Source organism: Hydra viridissima, unplaced genomic scaffold, assembly GCF_058129835.1.
Source record: "Hydra viridissima isolate aposymbiotic clone 2 unplaced genomic scaffold, HvirCarnegie_v1 scaffold_2, whole genome shotgun sequence".
In the NCBI taxonomy this organism is placed as follows: Eukaryota; Metazoa; Cnidaria; class Hydrozoa; order Anthoathecata; family Hydridae; genus Hydra; species Hydra viridissima.
In genome coordinates, this window is record NW_028324301.1 from 3,325,869 (window position 1) to 3,345,823 (window position 19,955).

The 19,955-nt window shown below is 34.1% G+C and overlaps 2 protein-coding genes and 1 long non-coding RNA gene across 3 annotated transcripts; 2 read left to right on the plus strand and 1 right to left on the minus strand.

Annotated features, from left to right (window-relative positions):
- Positions 1–5,092: 5,092 nt before the first annotated feature.
- Positions 5,093–6,314, minus strand: LOC149891584 (uncharacterized). The gene is made up of 2 exons (XM_090080641.1): positions 5,999–6,314; positions 5,093–5,826 (listed from the first exon to the last, which is right to left on the minus strand). The coding sequence occupies exons 1-2, from the start codon at positions 6,282–6,284 to the stop codon at positions 5,336–5,338; spliced, it is 777 nt and encodes a 258-aa protein (XP_089936767.1). The 5' UTR covers positions 6,285–6,314; the 3' UTR covers positions 5,093–5,335.
- A 949-nt stretch (positions 6,315–7,263) lies between these two features.
- Positions 7,264–10,204, plus strand: LOC149891585 (uncharacterized). Its single transcript, XR_016450355.1, has 2 exons — positions 7,264–7,373; positions 9,794–10,204. It is a non-coding gene; the product is annotated as an uncharacterized LOC149891585 (long non-coding RNA).
- A 2,067-nt stretch (positions 10,205–12,271) lies between these two features.
- LOC149891586 (uncharacterized) lies at positions 12,272–13,454 on the plus strand. Its single transcript, XM_090079150.1, has 2 exons — positions 12,272–12,720; positions 12,893–13,454. Exons 1-2 carry the CDS (start codon positions 12,435–12,437, stop codon positions 13,381–13,383), a joined length of 777 nt encoding a protein of 258 aa, XP_089935276.1. The 5' UTR covers positions 12,272–12,434; the 3' UTR covers positions 13,384–13,454.
- The last annotated feature ends 6,501 nt before the right edge of the window (positions 13,455–19,955 follow it).

Sequence of the window (19,955 nt, forward strand, 5' to 3'; positions counted from 1 at the left end):
TTAATGCGTGCAAATAACACAGGTCAATAAAAAAAAAAAAAATTTACTGGTGTCCTAAATATTTTAATGAATTTGGGGTATTTTTGGGGTGCTGATTCTGAATATGCTATGAGTTTTGCCAGATTGGCTCAAGTTTTTGATATTTTTGGTATCTTATTTATAGCACTTGTTGGTAAATGCGACGCATCATCTCATTAATTTCTTGGGATTAGTACTTGAACTGAGCAGTTCAAGTACTACTCCCAAGAAAATATAGCTTTTTGTTAATTAGTGTTCTAAAAGTTTGTTCATAGCTTGATTTTTGCACTAACTTTATGTTGCTGTCTGTTTTCCAGTGAAAAGCATGAACTCATCAAGAAGAAGTTGTCTTAACGATCCAGACTCATTCTGCTACATTTGTGGTGAATATACACTGCAAAAACATAGAAGAAACATAACAGACTTCATAAAAAAAGTGTATTTGGCCTATTTTGGGGTTATGCTTGGGGACCAAGACAAGTCTTGGGCACCACACATAGTGTGCAAAGCATGAATCGAATTATTACGAAAATGGAGCATAGGACAAACAAAAAGCTTCAAATTTGGTGTTCCAATGGTGTGGAGAGAGCAAAAAAATCATCATGATGACTGTTATTTCTGTGCAGTGCAAGTGCAAGGATTCAATAAGCATAAGAAACAAAAATGGGAGTATCCTAACATGGAATCTGCAAGAAGGCCTGTCCCTCATTGTGAAGATGTGCCTGTACCAGTGTTTACCATGTTACCTGACCTTCCCCCACCTGATGATGATGAAATGCAGGGTATGGAGCTAAGCATTAGTTCTGGAAGTGAACCAGAATATGAAGGAAGTTTCAGAACACCTACACAATTTACCCAAGGAGAGCTCAACGATCTAATAAGAGACCTCAACCTCTCAAAAAGTGCATCTGAACTTTTAGTTTTAAGGCTAAGTGAAAAAAATTGTCTGACGCCTAGAACTAAAATTACATCTTACAGGACCAGAGAAGAAGCACTTCTTTAATTTTTCTGTGAAGATGACCTACTTGTATATTGTAAGGATATTCCTGGCCTGACGCTGCAAATGGGTTTACAAGTATATTGTCCTGAAGAATGGAGGCTTTTCATAGATAGTTCTAAAAGGAGTTTGAAATGTGTTTTGTTGAACAATGGCAATCAGTGTGCATCTGTTCCGGTAGCTCACTCAACTAAACTTGCAGAACAATACAAAAATGTCAAAATGGTCTTGGAGAAACTGTGCTACCATGAACATTCGTGGCTGATATGTGTTGATTTAAAAATGGTCAACTTTTTACTTGGACAGCAAAGCAGATGCACAAAGTATCCTTGCTTCATCTGCATGTGGGATAGTAGAGCAAAACATCAGCACTGGGAGAAACTGAATTGGCCTCCAAGGGACACCTTGACAGTAGGAGCATCAAACATAGTGAACGAACCTTGGGTAGACAGGGAAAAAATCATTCTACCACCACTTCACATAAAGTTAGGATTAATGAAGCAGTTCGTAAAGGCATTAGACAAAGATGGTAATTGCTTCATGTACATCTGCAGATCTTTCCCTGGTCTTAGTAGCGAAAAATTGAAGGCAGGAATCTTTGATGGTCCTCAAAATCGGAAACTCATTAAAGATTCAAATTTTCCTAAGGAAACGAATGACATTGAAGCTGCTGCATGGTGTAGTTTTGTGTTGATAGTGAAGAACTTCTTGGGAAATAAAAAGGCAGACAGTTATGAAGAACTGGTACAAAACATGCTATTGAGATTTAGAAATCTGGGTGTACACATGAGCATTAAATTGCATTATCTTCACAGTCACTTGGACAGATTTCCAGAAAACCTTGGAAATTTTAGCGAAGAACAAGGGGAGAGATTTCATCAGGATATTATGGTGATGGAGGAAAGGTACCAACGCAGATGGGACAGACATATGTTGGCTGATTACTGCTGGAATCTACAGCGTGACTGCCCGAATAGCTCACATAGAAGAAAATCATATAAAAAGCGCTTTTCCAGCAATTTAATGTCTCCTATCTATCATGTCTTGTTCATTTTTGAAGATTACTTTCTAAAACTAGTTAAAATAAACTAAAATCAACATTTACTTTGTTAAATTTATTGTATTCATGACAATATCAATAAAGTTAATGCGCGTGTAGCAAATTACGTCTTTTTTTTTACACATTTCACGAAAAATCTCAAAAACTTGAGCCAATCTGGCAAAACTGATGACATATTCAGAATCAGGACCCCAAAGTTATCCTAAATTCGTTGAAATATCTTTGGCCCCAAAAATGCTGTTAACCTGTGTAATATTCTTTTCTACCGTTTTTCCAACTATTAATATTTTCTATCGTTTTAAGTGAGTGTTTTTTTGAAATATTGTTGTTTACTGTGGACCAGAGTGACCGCCAGGTTGAGTTGTTCCCCAGGCCTGATTTTTCATTTTCAGTAGTTAGGTATACATTAGTGAACATCATTCATGGTATTTTAAACTTCTTTCGTAGGAACTTTTTGGTCGGCAATTACATGAATTACCACGACGGAAAGTTATTACAATATCTTTGAAAACGAACTTTTTAGGTTGTATTAACATGTTAGTTTCCTTTTAACTTTTGTATTTTTTTTTTTATTTCAAGTTTTCAGATTACAGTTGCGGAACCTTACAGGCCGATTGTGGGGAATGAAATAGATCTCATTGCTTATTCCTTTAGTTTCGAGTAAATGCTCTTTCACATTGTGTAAGAAAAAAGTTTAAAATGTTTTTTTAGAGAAATAAAACTCAAGCTCCACAAAATACTTATTTGAGTATTATAGCACTTTCTGCAAAAACAGAAACTGACCTTTTGCAGAGAAACATTAAAAAAAAAAAGTAAGCTTGATAACAAAACATATTCGGGTTTTCAACACCGAACCATCATTTTGAACCAATCAACTTTCGGATTTTTGATGAGAGTTTGTTAAAGATTTTTCGCCCACACAAACAATGTTTAGTACTCAAGGGCAGAATCACCGTCAGGTATATTGGCTATGATATTACGATGCGTTTATGGCATCAAGTAGCCTTTTTAATGTTAGTACTTGTAACTTCTTACTTCTGCACTTAACACTTAGCATCGGCGTTTTTACTTTCTGTTAACAATAAACGATAGAGAGCTTTAACAGAAGTCTTTATCCAAGTATTTTAAACTTACAAACATCGACAGTTCGTTAGTTTAAAATACTTGGATAAAGATTTCGGTGTAAGTAGCCGAAAAAAGAGTTGCTAAACTGTTTATATATTTCAAGCGTATGATGGTGGCCATAGTTACAAATCTAATAAGGATTTGCACACCTAAAACTTAATCACGTTTTGCACGACAGAACAAAAGAACGATTTCACCAAGATATACTGCACTTTCAGCATCAAAACCAAAGATAGTAGAATGAGAGCAGGAGAGGAAATTTCATAGGGGGCTTATTTGAGAAAACGATTTTCGTATCTCTATAAGAACCTTCTGTAGACTGAGTTCAAGACAGCCATTTTTATAAAAGCCAAAGTTTGTATGGAATCGGTCATTCCATCATTTTTAGAGATCAAAGCAAAACTCGTGGAACAGTGTAGTTGTATTTAAAATGCATTTATTGACGAGTAAGTAAAAACTTTAATGCTCACTACAAATAAAGAAACAAAATTTTGTCCAAAGAAATCCAAAGAAATGCAACTTTCCTTCGTTTTTATACTTGCTTGGATTCCTCTGCTTAACAAGGGGAATGATTTTTTTACGGCGAAAAGCAGAAAAAAACAAAAGCAAAACAAAGTAAACGCTGAACAGAATAGCATAAAGTTTGATAATAACACGATACACACAGTAATAATAAGATAAGCACAATAAACACAGTAATATTAAAAACAGCATCATAAACACAGTAACAACAAACGTTTTTATAAATAGACGCATAAAAACTTTTTTTAGCATTACGAATTAGAAATCAGGACCAGATTTAGATAAAGAGAAGCACCAGAGGGGTTTCTTTGAGCCCCATCCACCTCCCGATTATATCCTTTGAAATCACGCAACTTGATACAAAAGCGTTTCAATACTATCTTGTGTCAAAATGTTAAATGCACCGTATGGTAATAAGAATGATTTATGTTAATGCTATGACTGTGATGCACGATAAACTGATGCATTGACCAACTCACCTTAACTAACTAACATGAAACATAAACATGGAATACATTTTTTGGGTGATATAGTTAACCAGTTTCCTAGAGAAAATGCAATGGAAACAAATACTTGAACTTTGCCATAGTAAAATTGGAACCAGGCTGATATTACTGGCGTAACTTTGGTAACATAGTAAAAATCCAGTGGTCTCTCGGCCCCAACTCCGCCCCTTTTTTCACGTAGGTCAGTGGCTAAGATAAGTAAGCTCATCTCTTGTAAGTATATTTGTGACTTAAGTTGTTAAAAGCCGTACTGTTTGTGGAATTCAACTAACGAGATTACATCACATATTTTCCCAAAGTTTTCTGAACAAACAGAATCGTATTTTTGATGGTTTTGCCCAAATGTACTATACGGATATTACGCTCGTAGCAGTGGTATACATTATGAAAAGCGTCAAAACCGCAATGATCGGTGATAATTACGCGTGAACATCTAGAGATTATAAAGTAGAATCAGGGATCTTTTTCCTGTTTATAACGTGAGCTTCATATCAAAAAAAAGGTCTTCAAAAACTCATTCATCGATGCAAAAGCTAATTAAGAAGCTTTGGAAAAGAAAAACTCATGTCATGCTTGTTCCCTAAAAAAACCATAACGAGGATAGGATTTTAGTGCAACAGCCCATGAGTGTTTCTAATCTGTGAAAAGAAAAAAAAAGGCAAAAGAACCACGCTATCTCTGCTAAAACGACGTTACAGTTTAAAACCTAGCTTAAAGTTTGTTCTTCATTTTCCGGCATTAGGGAAGGAGCTTAAAAATGACAAAATATCAGTTTAAGAAGCTTTTCTTTTTAAACCATATACAAAAGATACTCAAAACATTACAAAAGTGAAAATGCAAGTACAAATAAAAACATAAACAAAAATTTCGAAAGAATAAAAACTTCGTAAAAGAAAAAAACCAACAACACTGAACATTTGAAAGCTGATTAAAAAACAGGAACTACGAGAAGAGCACCAAGCCCTGAAACCATATTTCCAAACACCGTGAAAAAATAAATTAGTTTTCTTTTCTTTTTTTACAAAAAAATTCGATAGATACATATATTAATACATATGTGTATATGCATAATTACAACAAGTTAAGCCGTTTTTTAACGTTCTGTCTCTATTCCTCCATCTTGATTTCAAGATTCAATGGAGCTTGAGGAAGAGTGCGAGGTGCTTCAACAGATAACTTTGAGTCTTTGGTATAACGAGAGCTCAGCTGAGATGGATCGACATCATCGGGTAAGACAATGTTTCTTGTGAACTGCTTCTGGTGTAAACTCGATCCGTGCTCACCTTTGTTTTCGCTTTTTGTTTCACCGTGAATTATCAAGTTTCTACCCTTCACTTGAATCGAAATCTCTTCTGGTTTAAAGCCTTGTACGTCTAAAGCGTACTTAAAAGTGTCCTTGCTCGACTCTCCGTCAGAAGCTGAGCTTAAAGGAAGCTTCTTAGGAGCTTCAATATGCAAAACACCGTCTTGGCTGATGTTCGAAGTAAGGGCTGTCGGATCTACGTCGTCTGGAATGGTGTACTTTCGATGAAACTCGCTCGACTCAAAACCGTTCTCGTTTTCGTTACGATGTTTGCCGCTCACCTCAAGAACATGACCTAAAAAGTCAACAAAATCACATAGTTTTTAGCAAGCGTACAGTCTTAAGAGAAACTCAACATCAAAAGGAAACTTAGCAGAAACTCAACATCAAAGGGAAACTGAACAGAAACTCAAACTTAACAGAAACTCAACATCGGAGCATAACAGAAACTCAACATCAGAGCATACCTTCAACTTTTAGAGAGACCTCTTCTGGTTTGTAATGTTTAACATCAAGATTGACAACGAAACCTTCTGGTTTAGCAGCAGTGTTCCCCTTCAGACGAGATATGTATGTGAGGGGCTCCAGCACGTCTTTGTATAATCGATCCAACTCTCTGCTGATTCCTCGAGCACTCGATCTGTCATCGAACAGAGGATGATATCTCAAGGGAGGAAACGTGATTTCCAGCATATCGTTGAAGAACGGATCTCTTGGTACTAATTCGTGAACAGGTATGTGCCACAGTGACATTCTTATCGATTTGTCGTAACGTAAAAGTAGCGCAAACTTACTTCTAGCAGAATACTTTGCAAGACAGACTCTGATCAAGCAGACTTTCTGATTTAACAACGTTCTGGAGATATCCGTATATTTGATTAACTTCACTCTCCTTCCTAGTTCTCTTAAAAAGCATGTCGACCACGCTTTACTGTGCAATAAGGTTGCGAAATGGACTTTCTGTTCTAAATGATTTCAGTCAGCGTAATTTGTTGCGGCGAATGTTTAACACTCGACGAGTCTAAACAGGGTTAACTTCTGTCAAGAGAAGTAGAGCATCCCGCCATCGGACTCGGCGGGAATCTCGTACGAGATTTACGAGATTTACGATAGCGATGCATGGGTTTTTACGCGAAAGTGCGTAATTGGATTATTTTCCATCGTAAAAATACGCGACCGATGGTCAAAATAAAGTACGGTAATTTATCGGAAAAACCTTTATAGAAAGTTTGGAAAAATAAAAACATCGAAATTCCTACGAGGTTTTTCGAGGTACGATGTAATTCGATGATTTATCACGAGATTTCACTTTAAATACGAAGTATTTCTAATAATACGAGGTATTTGATTAAATTGCGATGGTAATCTATAAAAAGAGTGAATTAACTGTAAAAACCGATTTAGATTTTTGCAAATTCCCTCCGCAATTAATCACTCCATCGGAAATTAATTGGAAATTAATTTTCGAATGACGAAAAGCTTGTAAAGCCGTAAAATCTGTAATTTGATTAAAGCTTTTATATTTAGTTCCTACAAACCTACGAGGGATAGCGCATTTACTTACTTTGATGTAAAAAAGTTACTTTTAAACAAATACTACTTTACATAACTTAGATTAAATGGTAAATCTACAGTTAAGCGGCCTATAATAATTTTAAATTTTTGCTTGTAAAAAAAATGGCGGAGAGTGAAGAAAGGCGTTTATATGAATTAAAATTATGCACGCGTGAGTGATTTTAAAATCGAAATAAACTTTTGAAGTTGATAAAATAAAGTTAGTGCAGCGCGCAAGAATTTAAATCACTTTATCATATATTTATATATAACATAGAAAATTATCAGGTAAAACTTGTTTTCAATCTTTACTGTTGTTTAATTTATTGTTATAATAATTTTTTTAATCAATTTTTAAAAAGTAATTGTTAAAAAAAGATAACGAAATGTTATCAACTATGTGCTCAATTAGATGGCAATGCAAAGTGCTGCTCGTGGGAGACCAAGTGCCCCAACAAGAACTTACGTAATTGAATTTATTCCCATGCAATTCTCATATGAAAGCAATTTCGTCAACCCTCTAAATAACGACACACACACCCAAAACATTGAAAATCTACGGATGCGGGTTAAGCGTAAATTGCTGCAACCTTTCGGTAGATACGAAGGTTTGTTCAGTTCCCGTCTTCACGAATTTATGCGGCGTCAACAGTTTAAAGATGTCCCTATATTCTCAGCATTTGTTTCCTGCGTGTCCCGTCAGTATCCTCTGTAATATTTAAACTAAACGGCTATTTTCATAGCCACATATGATGATGTCGATTTATCGCAGCTGAGCTTTCGTTATACCAAAGGCTCTAGGGGTAAGATGACACACTGCGTTTAGCTTTGGATTTTTCCACCAGAAATTTCCGAAATTCACAAGAAGAAATGTCTGTTCGATCGACTTAATGGCAATTTAAGTTAATGTCAGAACAATTTTTAGGATAAAAATTATCAAGAGTTTTCATAAAATTAATGCGGTTGAAGTGGATTCTTAATGTTAGTAAATTTTTTTTTTATTTGGTGTGCCAACTTACCCTGAGTGTTAAGGCAACTTACCTTGGTTCGTGGTATGTTGACACATATTTTTTTCTTTTTTGGAGGCCCTTTTTTGGCTACCAATGCTTTTTTATTTTTAATATTTGACACTTGAACATGTTTGCCAAATTCATTTTCGTTTGAAGTGCAAAATATCCACAAAAATGTTCACCCAGAAATGCACCGAACTCAAAAACTAAAACTGTAGCGAATCCCCTAGTATAAACAGTATATATAGCAGAATATATGTATATAGGTTTTTCGTGTGACAACTTTGTTTTGAGGCGGAAAGTTGTTATTTGTAAAAAGCAGATTAAACGAACTTTGTGAAAAGGTAGTTCTGCGTAATTTCTTGAAACGTTGTAAATCAATTGATCTCGTCAACTTTTCACTGGAAGCTTACAATTTTAAATGCCTAAGTGTAAAGCATTTTTAAACTCGATTTATTTCAAATGACTGCTATAGAAACTTGCACTTTTGCTCTCTATTGTTCGGTGTTAACAGAAAAACAAAACACCGATGCTTAGTCATAAGTGCAAGAAATTACATTTACTAACATTAGAAAGGCTACTTGATGCCATAAACGCATCGTAATATCATAGCCAATATACCTGACAGTGACTCTGCCCTTGAGTACTAAATATTGTTTATGTGGACGAAAAATCTTTAACAAACTCTCATCAAAAATCTGAAAGTTGATTGGTTCAAAATGATGGTTCGGTGTTGAAAACCCGAATATGTTTTGTTATCAAGCCTACTATTTTTTTTTAATGTTGCACCGCGATTGTTCAAAACCAAAAAGATGAATATTTTGAGCAACGGGTTTAGATTTTTATAAGAATTTCGCTCAATGAGAGTCCATGTTCTTGATGCTCACCTTGAAAAACTCAAGGAGAACACAAACAATCGAGATTGAATGCCAACAATCGAACACATTAAAGATGAACACTGAATATAGAAAACAATTCAGCAAGTATTGAAACATTATAATATTGTCTGTGTTAACTGGTAAACACCTGAAGAGTATCATGATGTAATTTGCAACCCAAACAATAGTTAACTGCCTGTAAAATTAAAACTTTGAAGGACTGCGAAGGACGAAAAGACGCGAGAAGGAAAATCAATTTGAAAACAACATCGATCAAAATGACCGTCTAAACTATGCAAACGGGACAGTCATTTAATGCTTAAAATAATTCTAAACGTAGGGGCTTGCTTCTAAACACAGTGGCCAAAAAAGAAAGATTCGAAATGTTTTGTTATGTCTCTTTAGACGGCCTTGGCTTATATAAACTCTTCAGTAGAAGATTGGTCTAAGGTCATTTTTAGTGATGAATCAAATTTTGAGATGGTTAATTGTAAATCAAGATTTATCGTTAAAAGATTAGCTTCAGAGGAATGTAAGGAAAGATTTTGTGTAAGAAGAGTACAAAGCAGTGGCGGCAATGTAGGTATATGGGGATGCATTTCTCATTAGGAGATAAGATTTTAAAAGTATTTATATAGTGTGAATTATTATATATAAAAATATTTATAACAGGGAAAATTAACCAGTATAATTACAAAGAGATCTTGGAAAATAAGCTTTTGCATATTTTTCATATCAGCTTTGCTAGATCATTTCTTATAAAATAAGTTTTTGCTAGATCATTTCTTATAAAATAAGCTTTTGCTTGATCATTTCTTAGAAGGCGTAAAAATTGGATTTTCTAACAGGACGGCGCAACGGCACATACTGCCAATTCGGTGAAAGAGTGGTTTCAAAGGTAACATATTACTCTTCTACCATGGCCAGCATGATCTCCAGATCTGAACCCAATCGAAAGTATTTAGTCATGAATGGACAAGAAATTATCAAGAGAGAATGTGAAAAGCGTTGCGCAATTGAAAGCTGCTCTCGAAAAAATTTGGAACGAATTTCCACAGAATTTATGTATGCATCTGATTGAATCTATGACAAAATGTATTCGAGCCTGCGTAAAAGCACCTGGTAGTTATGCAAAATACTGAATTAAAGCGTGACCTAATATTTTTCACACAACTTTTTTATTATAGTTTATTGACCTGATTCTCTTTTTTGATTGATTTTGGTACGAAAACAACATTTTTTATTTTTTATTTATTTCGGTTATAAAATTTGTTCCTAATAAAGATTTTTAAAAAAATCTCCCTTTTTTTTTAGTATTTTTTTAAAATTGACCATATATTTTTGAAAGCCACTGTAATTAACAGTTCTATTTTCAAGCAATTATAATTCATGTCATGACAAGGTTTAAGCAAGGAACTACATAAATTCTCTAAATTTAAGTGTAAATTGATAAGAAAAATTTGTTGAATAATACCGTGGTGTGACCTAACAAAGTCCTATGCTTTAAGAAAGTCCTAATTTAAGAAATGACAAATTTCTTATACATAAAATAAACATTTAGAGAAAAAAACTTATTTATTTTGTCTAACCAGATATCTAGATATAATTATTTTCCGCAAATGTTTCTATTATATATATACGAAATTAGTCATTTCTTAAATTAGGACTTTCTTAAAGCATAGGACTTTGTTAGGTCACACCACGGTAAGTAGAGAGCACTTTTAAAAAAATTTATGATAAACTAAAAATCCCCTCGATGAGCAGCAAAATCTTTTAAAAGCGTCGCTGAAAATTATTTGCTTGTGAAGCCCATTTCCACATATAAGTTTATCTTCTTGATGCAGCTTTTTGGTATAGAATTAGAGATGTTAACAAGTTAAGTATTACACAAACTTCGGTTTATTTAAACTGCACTTATACCCTAATGGGGTATAAGACTTTAAAAACACTTAATATCCTTGCCACACTTTTTTTTTAGATATAAATATTAGTTAAGTTATATGTTTATCATTGGTCAGAGTAATATTTTTGAAATGAATCATTATTCCCAAGATGCATTGCATTTAAGATATTGGCTTAGGATAGTATTGAAATGCTTTACTTTTGTTGTTGTGTGTCTTAAAAAAACAAAAAGGAGAAAGGCTTTATAAGTGAAATAGGCTGGGCCTCTCTTTATCTAAGATAATCTCACAACATAAAATCCCCCAGTTGCAAATCATTCTTTGTTTTTTGATATTCAAAAAGTAATTCATGTCATTTACAATGCGATGGTTGTCGAACGGTGAAAACTTATAATGCATTGATAACGAAACCAAATCATTCAAATTTATCTTTTAATGTTTCTGAAGGACAACGAAGTACTGTTCAAAATGATAAAAAAAAGATGTGAGAACGAAAATCATTTAAAAAAAAAAAAGCAATGATCGGAATGGCCATCTAAATTAAGCGAACGGCAATATCGTTTTTTACTTAAAATAATTCTAAACACAGGGGCCTGCTTAGACACAAAATGTATAAGCAACGTAGCACAGTGGCCAAAAATGTAAAACAAACTTACTTTGAAAGATTCGAAATTTTTTGTTGCGTCTCTTTAGATGATCTTGGTTTATATAAACAAAGTTTTGAAAAAAACGTTTGAAAGTGAAGTAAGGTTTTTTCTTGCCATTTTAAACTTAAAAAACCCTTTGATCACTATTAGCAGCCACTTCTGGTGATGTTAAACACAAAATAATATAGAGTATGTATACATTTATACTGCTCCATATACTGTTTATACACTCAATATACATTCGATTTCGTTACATTATACTACTCCCAGCAAGCACACAACGTTGAAACAACGTAAAAATAACGTTGATCAACGTCGATCAACTTTATTTCAACATTGTTTCAACGTTGTGTGCTTGCTGGGCTTCTTAAATTTATACATTACCTTTATACCACTATATATACATTAGATTACAGTTTCGCTTGACAGAAGTAAACCCTACTTCTTCTCGTCGAGCGTTAAACATTCACCGCAACAATTTACGCTGACTGAAATCAGTTAGAACAGAAAATCAATTTGGTAACCTTGTTGCACAGTAAATCGTGGTCAATACGTCTTTTAAGAGAACTAGGAAGAAGAGTAAAGTTATAGAAGTTTACAGAAAATCTCCATGAACGTGCTTGAAAAGAGCCGTAGAAAGTTCTGTTTTACATTTTTTTATGCATATTATTAAGCTGTTGGAGAACAAGGAAGGAGAGTAAAGTCTAGAAAGATTAGGAGATCTCCGGAAACTTTTTTTGTAAACAACAGAAAGTTCTTTTTTTTTTACAAAAACCAAATAAAAACACCGACGCTATTCGACGATGCAGTAATAAAATTCAATCGGAAAGTCTGCTTGATCAGAGTCAGTCTTGCAAAGTATTTTACTAAAAGTTAGTTTGCTCTACTTTTACGTTACGACAAATGGATAAGAATGTCACTGTGGCACATACCTGTTCACGAATTAGTACCAAGAGATCCGTTCTTCAACGATATGCTGGAAATCACGTTTCCTCCCTTGAGATATCATCCTCTGTTCGATGACAGATCGAGTGCTCGAGGAATCAGCAGAGAGTTGGATCGATTATACAAAGACGTGCTGGAGCCCCTCACATACATATCTCGTCTGAAGGGGAACACTGCTGCTAAACCAGAAGGTTTCGTTGTCAATCTTGATGTTAAACATTACAAACCAGAAGAGGTCTCTCTAAAAGTTGAAGGTATGCTCTGATGTTGAGTTTCTGTTATGCTCCGATGTTGAGTTTCTGTTAAGTTTGAGTTTCTGTTCAGTTTCCCTTTGATGTTGAGTTTCTGCTAAGTTTCCTTTTGATGTTGAGTTTCTCTTAAGACTGTACGCTTGCTAAAAACTATGTGATTTTGTTGACTTTTTAGGTCATGTTCTTGAGGTGAGCGGCAAACATCGTAACGAAAACGAGAACGGTTTTGAGTCGAGCGAGTTTCATCGAAAGTACACCATTCCAGACGACGTAGATCCGACAGCCCTTACTTCGAACATCAGCCAAGACGGTGTTTTGCATATTGAAGCTCCTAAGAAGCTTCCTTTAAGCTCAGCTTCTGACGGAGAGTCGAGCAAGGACACTTTTAAGTACGCTTTAGACGTACAAGGCTTTAAACCAGAAGAGATTTCGATTCAAGTGAAGGGTAGAAACTTGATAATTCACGGTGAAACAAAAAACGAAAACAAAGGTGAGCACGGATCGAGTTTACACCAGAAGCAGTTCACAAGAAACATTGTCTTACCCGATGATGTCGATCCATCTCAGCTGAGCTCTCGTTATACCAAAGACTCAAAGTTATCTGTTGAAGCACCTCGCACTCTTCCTCAAGCTCCATTGAATCTTGAAATCAAGATGGAGGAATAAAGACAGAACGTTAAAAAACGGCTTAACTTATTGTAATTATGCATATGCACAAATGTATTTATATATATATATATATATATATATATATATATATATATATATATATATATATATATATATATATATATATATATATATATATATATATATATGGAATTTTTTTATAAAAAAAGAAAAGAAAACTAGTTTAATTTTTCACCACGTTTGGAAACATTATTTTAGGGCTTAGTGTTTTTCTCTTAGTACTTGTTTTTTAATTAGCTTCTCAAATGTTCAGTGCATTTGTTTTTTTTTCTTTTGCAAAGTTTCGATGTAATTAAGTTCTTCATAATGCCTTTAACTGCGGTTGTATCAGTACTTTTGTAACGTTTTGAGTATCTTTAGATTGTATTTAGTTAAAAAAGAAAATTTGTTAAACAAATCCAATGTCATTTGTGAGCTTCCCTAATACCGAAAAGAACAGACATTAAGCAAGGCTTTAAACTTTAAATTCGTTTTAGCATAAGTAGCGTGGTTTTCCTGCCTTTTTTTACAGACTAAAAACAGTCATGGGCTGTTGCACTGAAATCCTATCCTCGTTATTCCCCAGCAGCCTCTTTAGGGAACAGACAGTTTCTCTTTTCTAAAGTTTATTAATTGATCTTGGCATTGGTGAGTAAAAGAGTTTTTAAAGATCTCGTTCTAATGTTAAGCACAAGGACGAGGTTATCACCAGCAAAAAGGATCAATGATTCTATTTAGCGGTCTCTAGATGTTCACGCGTAGTTATCACAGGTATTTGCGCTTTTGATGCTTCTGATAGTGTGTGAAACTGTTAGGAGGATAAAAACCGTATAGCACATTTGTGCAAATGCAAATCATTTATGGGTTTTGACTTCTACTATAACAGACCATACTAATAGATTGATTATATTTATAAACTGAAATCTCGAAAATGGTAATCAAGGCATTCCTCTCTTTCTTTGAAATTTATGTAAAAGTGGGTTGGTCACATTTTTTTTTACTTTTCTTACTATTAGTGAGGTTAGAGCGAGGAAAGAGAGATTACTTTGGGATTGCACAAGATCATGAAAAATACGATTCTGTTTGCTGAAAAAACTTTAGGATAATATGTGAACTAATCTCGTTATTTTAAATACAAAACAATACGGCTTTTTAACAACTTTAGTTACAAATAAACCCACAAGAGATTAGGTTAAAGCTTAATTTTCTTAGACTCTGGCTTACGTGATGAAACACACAGGTGAAGAGGTGGCCGGTTTATCACTGGAGTTTTACTTTGTTACCAAAGTCATACCAATGATATCAGTATGGTACCAATTGTACTAAAGTAAAAACTAAGTAAATGTTTCCGTTGATTTTTCTCTAACAAACTGGTTAACTCTATCACCAAAAAAAAAGTATTCAGTTAATTAAGTTGAGTTAGTTAATGCGTCAGCTTATCATGCATCACAGTCATAGCTCTAACAAAAGGCACTTTTGTCACGATACAATGTATTTAAAATTCTGACCCAAGATATTATTGAAATTCTTTAAAATCATGCTGCGTGATTTCAAAAAATATAAACTGGAAGTGGTTGGGGCTCAAAAAGAAGTATTCTAGGGCTTCTCTTTATGTAAAAATTGCCCTCATAGGCGTAGAACGCGCTGGGGCTTGGGGACTCGAGCTCCATCTGGAAATTTGTCGCTGGGGCTCTGCCGCACCCGGGAAAATTCACCAAGCTTTACAATATATTTAAAAAATAAAAACCATAATATACTTAAACATTAACAAATATAACAATTTAAAAACGATTGTAATATTTCCGCAAATACCTATGGTGATTTTCAAAAGTTTAAGCTTTCAAAAGTTTACATTATTTTTCGAATTTCAGAAATTCCACGCTTCTGATGAGTCTCAAGGGAGTTTGAGATCGGTAAAAACGTGATAAAAAGCAAATCAACGGAACTACATAAACCAAAGAGTTGTGTGAGTTAAACGTTCGTTTAGTATTTTTTTTCTTTGATAACGTTGGCAGTATTATTGTATAAACTATTTAAAAGTTTTGAATTAAAAATCATTTGAATTAAAAAAACGTAAGTTTTTGAAGAAATTTTTTAATTGTTCAACGGTAAGTTGACTTTTAAGTAAAAAGTTGTACGATGTTGTAGAATGAAGAAGATTAGTGAATACCTTTTAAAAAAAGAATATCAAATTGAAACAATTGCATTATTTTCTGAATCTCAAAATGCTAATAACTTCCAAGATAATACTCATGAAAGTTTATCATTTGTTCAGTCAGATGATGCAACTGATTCAATCGCTGTTGTTGAGTCGCCTTCTTTTACAGAAGAGCCTAGACCTTGTTGTTCAAGACAGTCATCTTTTCCATCGAAAAAAGGGAAGAAAACTTTTTTAAACAAAGTTTAAACAAAGCTGGAATGAAAAATATAAATGAGTTTTACATGACCGCGAGAAAGAAAAAGTTTTTTTTTCTACCTGCATAAAAGCTACCCAAATAATCATCACCAAAATAAAGAATTGATGGAAAATCGTACGACTTTATGAAAAATATTTACAACACATCTTTATTTGGTAATTCCTCAATTTCGTTTAAGAAAAATTTAGATTAACTATCAATCATTAAATTTATTTACTGGATAACTAAATGTTTCTTCTTAATGTATTAGGGAACGCAAGGCCTTACCATTCGTGGAAAGGTTAAAAATAGTTCAAACTTTCGCATACTACTCAAAATACGAGCAGACGATTCTCTGGAACTGAAGAAATGGTTGAATCGTCCTGAAAAGCAAAAGTGGCTCTTATCTGAAATTGAAAACGAAATCCTACAAGACTTTGCTCATGCAACGCTTCGTAAGCTATGCGAAAGTATAAGGGAATCACAATTCTTTAGTTTGATGGCCGATGAAACAACTGATATGTCCGCGAAAAAACAAGTTTTGATCTGCATTCGGCGTGTTAATGAAAAATTTAAAATTAAGGAGCTTTTTATGGGATTTTACCAAACCGAGAACATCAAGAGCGCAACTTTGTTAAACTGTTTGATGGACGTTTTGTGTCGATTTAGCCTGTTGATTCAAAATTGTCGGGGCCAATATTTTGACGGATCGTCTAACATGTCTGGAAGTATCTATGGATTGCAGAGGGGGGAAGAAGAGCGGGTAATTTACGTGCACTGCCGCGCTCATAACCTCAACTTGGTAGCACAAGATTCTGTTGAAAATTAAACAGAGATCAGGAATATTATGAATTTAGTGCAATCTTTCATTGCATTTACCCGTGGATCTCCAAAACGATTGGCATGTTTCAATAAATTTCAAAATGTAGAGGATGTAGAAAGCGGAACATCACTGCGGCCATTTTACCCCACTCGATGGATCCTTAGAAAACCGTTTATTATATCTATTACGAATAACTATTCCGCCATTATCAACTGGTTAGAGGATTTTGAAAATCATTCTGATAATTTAGCCAAAAAAAAGTCAGATGCAGCGGGTTATCTGGAATCTTTTTTTAAGTTTGACACATTTTTCTAATTGGAAATTTTGCGCATGATCATCACGATAATCGAGGATGCTAATACAGCACTCCAAGGTAAATACTGTTTTATTTCATAGTGTTTTTTTATTTAATATATTATTTTAAGCAAATTATAATGTTAAACGTTTATTGAAAATCATTTTAAGCATGAAGCTTAATTTTTGCAAAGCAAGAAATACCATCAACACGCTTAAGGAGGTGTTAAAAGAAGCCCGGGGTGATACTCGCTTCAAAGTCTTATGGGACGCAGCCGTTGTAGCAGCAGAATGTAGTTTACTTGACAAACCAGAGATGCCACGAAAACGTAAAGTTACATCAAAGTTTACTGGAAGTGGAGTTCCATACTTTGCTACGGCTCCAGAGGACCACTACCGCAAGCTTTTCTATGCATCTCTGGATTGTGTTATAACAGTAAAAATATTTAATATTTTTTATAATTTTAAATTTTATAAAAATATATAAAAATTTCACTTTGTTTGCCTGTCACCTCATGTACGTGTGAGCGCTCTTTTTCTTGTCTTCGTAGGCTAAAGACTTATTTGCGTTCTACAATGTCTCAGGAGCGATTGAATCATCTTGCTATTTTAAATTGCCATCGCGATATTGCCTACACTCTTGATCTTGATCATTTGATCGATGAGTTTATAATACGTGCCTCCATACGCATGAACACATTTTACTGGAGAAAATAAATTACATTTTTATGCCCGTTAAAAAAACTTTATTTCTTATTATAGATTTTCAACTCCTACAAAATTGTTTATGCCCCATCCGGGAAAACTAAAACTCTACGCCTATGCTTACCCTGATTACTTCCTCAAATTGTTAGTAAACGTTTTTATGCGTTTTTTAAACAAATGTTTGCTGTTACTGTGCTTATATGTTATTTTGACTATTTCTATATTTACTTTGCTATATATTATTACTGTGCTATATATCATTACTGTGTTTATTGTGTTATTCTTAATAGAGTTTATTTCTTTTCAGAGTCTGTTTTTTTTTTGTTGCATTCTTTTTTTGCCTAAAAAAAATCATTGCCTTGTTAAACAGAGGAATCCAAACAAATGCAAAAACAAAGGAATGTCACATTTGTTTTCACTTTGGTAAACATTTTACTTCTTCTTTTACAGTGAACATTAATATTTTAAGTTGTTTATTAATAAATGCTTTTTAAGTACAACTACTCTGTTACACAATTTTTCTTTTCTTCTTCTAAGTGCAATGTCCCAAATCCTTATCTCTAAACGTCATGGAAAGGCAGCCGATTTTATAAATGTTTTGGTTTTTATGAAAATGGCTGTCTTGAAGTCAGTGTTTAGATGTTTCTTATAGAGATACGAAAAGTCGCATTCTCAAGTCGCATTCTCAAGTCGCATTTCTCGCCCCTGTGTAGTTTTCTCTCTTGCTTTCATTCTACTATCCTTTGTACTATTTCTGAATGTCCAGAATATCCTGGTAAAATTGTTCGCCTTGCTCTTATATGCAAAGCGTGATCAAGTTTTTGTGGCGCAAATGCTTGTTAGATTTGTAACTATGATCACCATCATACAGGTTACTCTTCAAATGAATAAACAGATTAGGACCCCATTTTCCGGCAACTTACTTCGAAATCTTTATCCAAGTACTTTTAACTTCACGATTTCTCGTTTAATGGTTTGTACTTTCTCTTGCAGATTGCCCATGTTCATTTGATCTTAGGTTAGGTGCAACAGGTGCATTTCTCTCTTTGGTCGCAATTTTTTTTTTGCTCTAGACATTCGAACACATTTTGTACGGGTTAGTCAAATCTAGCCAGAAAATAACATCGTCAACTTGTTTCAGTTTGTTCATTAACGGAACTATTCTATTCACGACACTCCCCTAAAAGTAAACAAACTTATGAGCTTAAGCCACGTCTTGAAACGTGAAACTTGAAACACTCTGTGCAGTCAACTGCCCCACTACGTGTTTATCATAGAAGTTCACTTTTCTCTTTGTTTTAGCTGCTATATAGAACTCACAGCTTCCGATATCATTACAGTATTGCGATATGGTACCTGAGATGGATCAACTGAGCAGAATTCTTCTTTGTCCACAATAAAAACGTCATCCACAATATTTACCACAAGATGCAATAAAACGTTAATGCCTTCTTCTAAGTGATCTTTCAGCCTATTCCTTCGAAGTTTTGATTTTACAGGCTGTTAAACGATCACTAATATATGGGTTGCAAATGAATCCTTCATCTTCTTTAGGTGTTTACTAGTTAATACAGACAACACCATAAGGTTTCAACTTTTGATGAACTGTTCTCTATTTACAGTGTTCATCTTCAAAGTGTTGGATTGTTGACTTTCAATCTCGATTATTGTTTCTATTCTTCTTGAACTTATTGAGGTGAACATCAAGAACATGGAGTTTTACAAAAGAAATTTGCTTCTCGTTTGAGCGTAATTCTTATGAGAGTCTGAACCAATTGCTCAAAATGTTCAGCCTCGTGTTAGCCCATGGAACTTTATTTAAAAAGGGAAAGTTTTTGGTGTGACAACTTTGTTTTGAGGCGTGAAGTTGTTATTTTTAAAAACCAGATTAAACGGAATTAATCAAGTAGTAGTTCTGTGCAATTTCTTGAAATGTTTCAAACCAATTATCGCCACAAAACCCCGATGCTTAGTTTTAAGTGCGAGGAGTTACAAGTACTAACATTAGAAGGCTACTTGATGCCTTAAATGCATTGTAATATCATAGCCGATAAACCTGAGGGACATTCTGCCCTTTAGCACTAAATATTGTTTGTTTGAACAAGAAATGTTTAGCAAACTGATAATCTCTGAATGTTGATTGGTTCAAAATGATTGTGCAATATTGCAAACCTGAATATGTTTTGTTCAAGCTTACTTTTTCTTTAATGTTGCTATAATACTGAAACAAGTTTATTGTGGAGAATGAGTTTTATTTTTCTACCTGCTTGCTTTCCCATTAAAATCTAAAAAAGCGTCCTAAAGTTAATTCTGACAGAATGTGAAAGAGCATTTCCTGGAAATTAATGAAA

Bases quoted from the DNA above. Each gene is read 5' to 3' on its own strand.
- LOC149891584 (XM_090080641.1), bottom strand. From the start codon at position 6,284: ATGTCACTGTGGCACATACCTGTTCACGAATTAGTACCAAGAGATCCG. The intron at 5,827-5,998 runs GTATGCTCTGAT...TTGACTTTTTAG, and splicing joins GGTCTCTCTAAAAGTTGAAG to GTCATGTTCTTGAGGTGAGC.
- LOC149891586 (XM_090079150.1), top strand. From the start codon at position 12,435: ATGTCACTGTGGCACATACCTGTTCACGAATTAGTACCAAGAGATCCG. The intron at 12,721-12,892 runs GTATGCTCTGAT...TTGACTTTTTAG, and splicing joins GGTCTCTCTAAAAGTTGAAG to GTCATGTTCTTGAGGTGAGC.